The 8,333-nt window shown below is 42.3% G+C and overlaps 1 protein-coding gene across 1 annotated transcript; it reads left to right on the forward strand.

The window, feature by feature from the left end:
- Positions 1-1,219: 1,219 nt before the first annotated feature.
- Positions 1,220-2,908, forward strand: LOC105209718 (serine protease inhibitor 42Dd). Its single transcript, XM_011180291.3, has 4 exons — positions 1,220-1,378; positions 1,440-2,338; positions 2,399-2,540; positions 2,610-2,908. Exons 1-4 carry the CDS (start codon positions 1,366-1,368, stop codon positions 2,732-2,734), a joined length of 1,179 nt encoding a protein of 392 aa, XP_011178593.2. The 5' UTR covers positions 1,220-1,365; the 3' UTR covers positions 2,735-2,908.
- Positions 2,909-8,333: the final 5,425 nt, after the last annotated feature.

The raw sequence follows: 8,333 nt of genomic DNA on the forward strand, positions 1-8,333 counted from the left end.
GAGAGAGAGCGTAAGAATTTGTGGGCATATAAGCACGTTTTATTTATTTCAACATTCATGAAATGGCCGAGTTCCTTCCGGAGACCCAATTTAATATTAAAATTTGTCAAATAACTATAATTTTCCGTCCCGTTACAGTTCGACGGTAACTGAATTTATTGTCAAAGATCTTCGCTGAACCAACGTTTTCGCCAGATTTCGACCTGTATTGTGGAGAATTGAGTTTTTAATGATCTTACTGCTCTCAATCGAAGTGCTTGAGCTGCCAAAAATACTCGACTTACAAAACAAACGTAATCCGCGCCACCGCGGGAAGACCCCGCTTTCCACCACAGCAAATTAAAACATACATACATTCAATAATCTATATGAGGTGGATATATGTAAGTATGAGTATGTGCAGCGCAGTCATCATTTGCACGCGCTAACAAACGTTGGCTCATACATACATACATACATACAATATGTACAATAAGCAAATGCAATTAAAACTGAATTAATCGAGAGAAATATGATAGACAAGAGAAACCGATTTTTAGTACCCTGTTTATGACATGCTGAATGCAGCGACAATCAACGCCTCAACACGTATTTATTTCAGAGCTTTATCTGCTGCTGCTATTACTGTTGTTATTGTTGTTGGGGCCATCGACATATTTGTTGTTTTTCGAAGTGATCTTTGCAGTGTTTGTCGTCTACTCGTATGTCTATATGTATATGTATATATTCATATTTGTTGTTGTTGTCGCTAGTCACCTCACATAGCCGTTCACTAATTGTTGTTGTTGCTTAACGCGGATATTTTAACAACTTTATTATGAACAACCAATTAAACACCAACGAGTCGCGATTTGCAGTTAAAGGTGAAAATTACTGGCAATAGTGGTGGCAGCGGAATGGTGAAGGCTAGGAAGGGAAACGAAAAAACCGAAAACCAAAACACGTTGCTTGCCTCCAGCAACATTTTGCGATCTTCATTCACCATTCACCAAAACGATGGAGCCATTAATGTCTGGGCACATGTCACCAGCGAATTTATGCACCGAATGAAATAGAGTTTGGAATTTCAACGCAACTGAGAGCTGGTGTAGACACATATACGTGAGAGAATACATAAAAAGAAAAATCAAAAAGATACAACAAAATGTTTCGGCGCGAGATAGTGGGGCTATCAGGCATAGTCATGAGTTTGGGTGTCAAAAATTTGTTGCACAGTGTAAGGTGATAAGCGAAGAAGCTGTGTTTTTCGGCTTGTTGAGTGCTCAATTTCATTCTGAGTACTTTATAAATAAATATTTGCTGGCCTCTGTGCGCTTAGTGCTCGTTATTAATCCCAACTGAGTTGACGTACTTGCCGCCGCAGCGATGACTAAAATAGGTGAGTTGAGCTTAATTGAATTTATGTAATAACTAATTCGATTTCGAAATGCCTCAATTAGTTGTATTGTTATTGGGCTTTTTGCTCGCGCAATTGTCGAGTAGTTTGGATCGTCAAGGTCGTGCTGAATTCGCCTTGAACTTCTTCAAAACAATCACAACATATCAGCCGAATGAGAACATCATCGTATCTCCCGCCTCGGTGCAAACCTGCCTGGCGATGACGTATGTTGGCGCTGCTAATCAAACGGCGGCTGAGATGCGACGCGTGCTCTCGCTGGAGCGCTTCGCCAACCAAGAGGCTGCAGCCGCTGATTTCGGTGAACTTATACAAACTGCGGTCAAAGCGCCCCAAAGTAAATTGGAAATGGCCAATCGCATCTATGTCGATAGGCGACTGCAGATAATACCGTCATACCAAGCGCTCCTGAGCAGATATTTCCAGTCATCGGCTGTAACGGTGGATTTCGCAAGGAATGTTGAAGCGGCGCAGAGCATTAATGCCTGGGTAGAGTCCGAAACGCATGGGAAGATAAAGAATCTCATTGATCCAGCTGTCTTGACACCAGACACTGCTGTAGTATTGACGAATGCGATATACTTCAAGGCGGAGTGGCTCTATCCATTCGATCCATCGTACACTGTGCCACGTGATTTTAATGTGAACTCGGCGCAGCGGGTAAAAGTGCCCATGATGTTTCGGACAGACGTGGATATAAGATATGCCGCAGTGCCTAATCTCGATCTGGTTGCAGCGGAGTTGCCATATCAAAATACCGCATTGCGTATGCTCATACTGTTGCCAAATCAGTTAGATGGTGGAGTTGCCAGATTGGAGCAGACACTGAGTGTCAATACGTTGCAGCAAATGCGTGGTTTGTTGAAAGCAACGACTTTGGATCTCGTGTTGCCGAAATTTAAAATTGAATTCGACTTAAGCTTGGTGGAGCCTTTGAAGACGGTGAGTTGGTTTTACTCGAAAAAGTGAATAATTCTAATATATTTATTATTTTGGCTGCAGATGGGTTTAAATTTGCTGTTTTCTGATGCTGAACTACCAAACATGGTAACTGGTGCGAACAATCCGCTCTTTGTGTCAGAGGTGAAGCACAAGGCATTTATTTCGGTGGACGAAAAAGGTTCGGAGGCTTCAGGTGCCACTTGTAAGTATATATAAAATATTTTCAGGTCTCATAGAATTACCGTCCAATTCCTAAACACTATTCCCGCAGATTCACAAATACTAGAGAGATCAGGTCGTTTCTTCCAGACGAAACTGACAATCGATCGCCCATTTGTATTTCTCATTTTGGACGATAATGCGATCTACTTTACTGGTCATGTACTGAAATTCTAAGACGAATGATTTATTGGCTTCCCAACGCCGATATGGCGCCAACTGGCTTCAAGTGACTGCTGTGGGTCCACTAAAACGAGATTTAAACATAAACTTAGAACAAAATGCAAGCGGAACTAATGTGGCAGAAACGAATTATGAAATAAATAATGTAGAAAATTAGAAATCAACAAATGATTGACTTTGATTTCTAGTTGATTACTCACCAATCAGTTGAAACTGCTAACAAATTAACGTTAATCATTAATTATCGATGGACGGTGTTGAAGAAGCAACGTTGAGTAACACGATTGTAATGACCTGCGAGCATGTGGTGGGTGCGAAACAGCTTGTTGCAGTGCCTGTAGGAAAGATATCAAAAAAAATATTATAATCTCACTTAACACAAACAAGATGATGGATTTTGAGTATATTTGAATATATGTTTGAGCTGACGGACTAAAGTCTCCCTCTTTATATACGCGCTCTACATACTCTTCGTTGAGTGTTAAAGCGCTGGTTGCAATTTCCTACAGGGCAATGACTGCCGTTGAGTGCACTGTGGGGAGATTTCTAACGCTTTCGTCATCTGACCGGTTGATCGGGTATTGACTGATTTGTCTGATCTACGAAGTTGATTGCAAGTATGTGTGTGTTTATGGGATTTTTGTTAAATATTCGACAAATGATTAATCTTTCGCTTACCACCTCCCTCTCTTGATTCGGGAATATATTGGCCGATGAAACAACTTTATTTGTGTGAGGGTAATGTGAATACTAGTTTGTGACGGTTGATTTAGAATTTGAAAATGGATTTTTATGACGGCGCCAAGTGTGGCGACTTGGTGTTACATTTGTTTGTATTTATGATTTTTTTGATACGAAGGGGTCAAAGTTTTGTTGATAAGTCCATGCCGAGGCATGTCTGCCCCAAGTGTTTGTGATATTCAGATACCAAATAAAAGCAACAGCACAGGCGCAGACAGCCATCAAGCAGAAGCCGCGTTCATTCGAAATCTTAAGTTTGTTGCCGTCAAAGCTTTTTAAGCGCCAATGTGTTGAATGAACTGTCAGAAAAATCATTTATTTCCTACTAAAAATGTTGTCAAAGTAACAATGTTGCCATTTTATGACACCACCACTGCCTGCACACTCGCTAACACACTCGTGTGCCGAAGCGCGCATCCGATTGTGCCGCAAAAATGTCGAACAGATGAAACGAGATGTGATTTAGAACTGTGGCAGCTGGTTTGCCGCATCGTTTGACGGTGATCAGTGTCGGCTCGGTGCAATTTTCGCAGAATTATGTGTTTTTAAATATGCAACTTTGACACAAAGACGTCTAAGGCAGTAATGTTTTGTGAAATCGCCATGCATTTCGCGGAATATTTTCGCATTACGACACACAACGTACACGAGCATAACACACCCACAAACTACTGCTGTCAATATTTTTGCTTGTTTGCGACTCTATAAAACCTTTTATGTACAAAGGCATTACGAAAGAATGAGAAAAAGACACTCTCAGTTTGAGATTTGCGAAAAACGCCGACCGCTTTCTCTCCCCAGCGTAGATCAAAGCAGACGTAGCCCCAGTTCGGGTCGTAAAATATCAGAAGAAATACTTTTAAATTAACAGCTGAAATTTTTACTACAGTCCGAGCCATAAAAAAGCTCGTTGGTGGCAGTCGGGCGGTGGACACGAGATTTTTTAATTGTTTATGAATATATTAATGTTGCGTGCGGTGATTAGATTAAATCGCCTGACGATTATGATTATTAGTTGAAAATTAAATTTTATTTGAGCGAGTATTTTTTTATTTGTTTTTAAGAATATATAATTTTCAGTCGTAAAGTCATAAAATTGTAGAAATCATAGGTTGGCCTCATAGTTTTGCTTTCCAACGTGAACTGGGCGTTTGAATAAAGTCTTTAATGCTTGAAGTGAACCTGATGTGTTGATGAAGTGAAGCGACATTAGTTACAAAAAGCTTCATATCTTTATCGGAATATGCATATTAAAGATCTCTCTGAGATCTCTCTGAAACAATCGATCTTAACTGAGGGTACTTCACGCTTGTATCTCTGGTATATATCGATTATCAAAGAAAGATATTCCAGACAAAGTAATAACTACCAGTTTACCAGATATCACCCAAAATTTTATTTAGAAAAACTTAACTTCCATCTGCCATAATGTGATTGGCAATATAGAGAAAGATTACAAAAAGAGAAGCATCGATTGAACATTATAACCTAATAAGACTCACCAATAACCGGCAGTGAAAAGAATATGCCAAAATTGTTGCATAATTCAGCGAAAATGGGCGTTCAATGACTGCCACAGCAGCCAAACCCGCTTAGACCGTTCGTTGCGCCCCTTTTTACAGCCCGGCAATTGCGGCTGCGGCTGCTTGAAAGCTGAATCGAAGGCACACGCAACGGCATATCATCAGCATCAGCCGAGTATCATCATCAACATCATCATCCTTGCGCTGCGCAACAACACATCGTATGCCATGCGGTGTGTGTTGAGCTCTAGCCGACATCCTTATGTAGGACCTGCTTTGACAAGCGGCCGGTTTTGAAAGAGCTTCTTTTTTGCCGCACAAATCCGCCTTGCCAACCTGACGACTTCTTCGATCCGACTTGATATTATGATTTTTTAATAGCCAGCAATTTTCTCACCTCGCAAAGTGTGAATATTATGGTGTAATTGCATCAACGCATCAACTCCTACCAATTTTGGCCAACGGCGACGGCGGCGGCGGCAGCAGCCACGGTGACGACCTCGGCGAGCTCTGGGTAGAGCTGAAGCTCTGGTTGCCGCAGTGTCCGATGGCGTTGTTAATCGCGTTTGTCGGCAAGGCTGACCGTTACACACACACTCATTCATACACTCAACTGTCCTATTCGTAGCGTTCGAAGCGCTTCGGTGTGCAGAAAAAGGCGTTGAGGCTGCGTGGTGAATGATGTATCCTCGAGCGATGAATGAGGAAGCGCGTATGTGCTGCTGTTGTCGTGTCTTTTGCTTTTGCTGTGAACTTTTGGGTTTCTTTTCCTCGAATAATGCTGGGCGTAAGGCGCAACTCCTACTGGACGCTTGCTTTGACTGCACTGTGACCAGTTTGAACGTTTCGGCTGTTCCTATTTAATTGTACGATGTTGTGTTCGTTAAAGCAAGACTTAAATTGTGGCAAAATGCATAATTATTTTTGATGTTTCACTTCTTCGTATGCGTGGCAGACCCGTTTGCGGGTGTTAAGGGGTGACTTGTGACTTTCGAATGTTTAACCCTTTTGAATACTACAGTCTAAAATAGTTCGAAATAAAATCTTAGGCTAGAAAATTGAAGAATCTCCAGAAGTTTTGTACAATAACAGTGAAGTAATCTGGTTGCTCTTGCAGACCATGTCTTATTCAGCTTTAAGTGTTTTTCATTTCGAAACTCTTCGACCAGGGATCCACCAAGGGTTAAGATCTTCACATATTCGTAAGCAATTATAAATCACGCGCTACTCGGTTGCCTCAATGAATGAGTGTTGTTTCTGTTGTTCTAGAGTTGTTGTTTAGCATGTTTTCAGCCCACTTGTATCTAAATTTGCCCAACAACCTCCGCCTCGCATATTGTCAGAGCGGCAACAGTGAACATCACCTTTCTGATATGAAACCAATTTGATGGCATAATTTCAACGCACCCTCGAGCGCTATTAATATGCAACATGACAACAACATACAACAACATTGGAGTAGGTACAACGCCACACCTGCTGCTGTCAAGCGTGTGAGTGTTACGAGAAGTGTTCTTGTGTTGCTGTAATTCTGCAACAACTACAACAATTCAGTTTGTGGAATAGTGGCAAATTTGTACTCGGCCCACTTGACTAGCTCACTTGCCACGAGCTCGTTCCGCGGAAGCTGTGGGGTTGCTCTATTGGTGGCGGTGGCGGTGGCGGCGGCTATCATCACAGCCGATTTGCAATTGAAGACTCCCGGTTTGTATCGACGAATATTGAAGTTTATTAGGACTCTAAATAAGATAGAAGAGTTTCTTTTATTGAGTTCTTCACAATGAATCCAGCAAATACGCAATAATCGAGTTCAGGCTGTTAACTTATGAATTATAATATGGAAATATAGAGACATTTTCATAAATTCATTTGTTCATAAGCTGTTAATTTCAACCGCAGCGTCGAACCCTGATTTGCTATTAACCATTACCTGAGCACTCCCATACACCCAGGTGTGTGCGACCATAGTTGGCTGCCCGTTTTGGGCATGCTTGATGACCGCCGGAGGTGTTAAAAATTGGAAAAATGCAAATGTGCGCATAAATAAAATTTATTTCAGTTTTAAGTAACCATTTCGTGGCTTTTATGTTGCTCTCTGGGTCTAGCCTTTCAAAGCGCGCGAGTGCAGCGCCTCTTGTGCGCTGGCTGACGTTTGCGAAAATCCTTGTCCAAATATTCGCTTCTACTTGTATGCAAATCGGCGAGCTCGCATTCGGTGGCTTAACTCCAGTAGCTGGTCGCAGAGTAGTTGCAGCGGCTGCGGTGCACCTTCCACTGTCGTCAGTGTGGAGCATATTTTTATGGCTGCGCATGCGCGCGCACAGTAGCCGACACAGTTGTCACTCGGTGGCGCGTCGCAATTTCGCGCCTTGCATTCATTTACCCACCAAAGCCAGAGCCGACACACAGGCTCAACCACCGTTGTAGGGAGGCATTACGAGTCCAAGTGTGGTGGCGACGCGACTTTGGCGGCGATGTGAAATTTCCACTCAAAGGCAGGCGCACAAGACACGGCCAGCCGCCAAGAGCGTGTCGCTAAGATTTATGTGAATGTTTCCAATCGCCAGCTCGCTTGTTGAAGGAGTGCACTCTGAGTGTTGTTGTTGTTGTTGTGCGGCAAAATTGTAAAGTGTGAAGTTGGCTGTGCAAAATGCAATTGGCAGCGGCTGCTTCGGGCGCATTTTAGACACAAAAAATAAACAAAAGCGAACAACACACTCTCAACACAGACACGTCGGGGCATAAACTGCGGTTCATTAAGTTGCCGCCAAAGTTTTAGTTGATATTTAAACTCACTAACTAATCGTAAATACCTACGCGAGGGAACAGAAGCGCCGCCGCTCGCCTATTATTGGCTGACACTAAAAATGCCAAAAGTTCACCTTGAGTGTGTCCGGCGACCGTAGGCTACGTGCAGTCCGTCGGAGTTGAGCTTTTAATTAAAATTGCGAATCGAAAAAGTCGAGCTCTTGAAGACTAGCAGAGCTCACTGCTTGTGCACAAGTGAGAGGTGTGCAGATATACAAATAGAATGTCTACAAAACTGTGTGTGGTGCGGCGAGATTGAGCTTTCCTGTTGGTGATTGTTTAACCCACACATCGGGGCCCTAAAAAGAGTTGGAATGAATCCGTTTTACTGAAACGGTTGCGTCTATGACTCTGAGGAGTCTAATTTTTGGAGGGAAAATTTTGATAATTTTCCTGCTTGAACTTCGACAGCATTTAATATTTGCATTAGTCTAAGTACTTTAACCTTTTTTCACCAAGGTGAAGCTTAGACTTTCATGGGAAGCCCTAGAGATCTTCGTTAGAATTTCATAGTGGTAATT

Source organism: Zeugodacus cucurbitae, chromosome 3 (genome assembly GCF_028554725.1).
Source record: "Zeugodacus cucurbitae isolate PBARC_wt_2022May chromosome 3, idZeuCucr1.2, whole genome shotgun sequence".
Taxonomy (NCBI): Eukaryota; Metazoa; Arthropoda; class Insecta; order Diptera; family Tephritidae; genus Zeugodacus; species Zeugodacus cucurbitae.

What these genes read in the sequence shown, in the direction of transcription:
- LOC105209718 (XM_011180291.3), top strand. An exon ending in TGGTGGAGCCTTTGAAGACG is followed by an intron (nt 2,339 to 2,398) that starts GTGAGTTGGTTT and finishes TTTTGGCTGCAG; the next exon opens with ATGGGTTTAAATTTGCTGTT. An exon ending in GGAGGCTTCAGGTGCCACTT is followed by an intron (nt 2,541 to 2,609) that starts GTAAGTATATAT and finishes CTATTCCCGCAG; the next exon opens with ATTCACAAATACTAGAGAGA.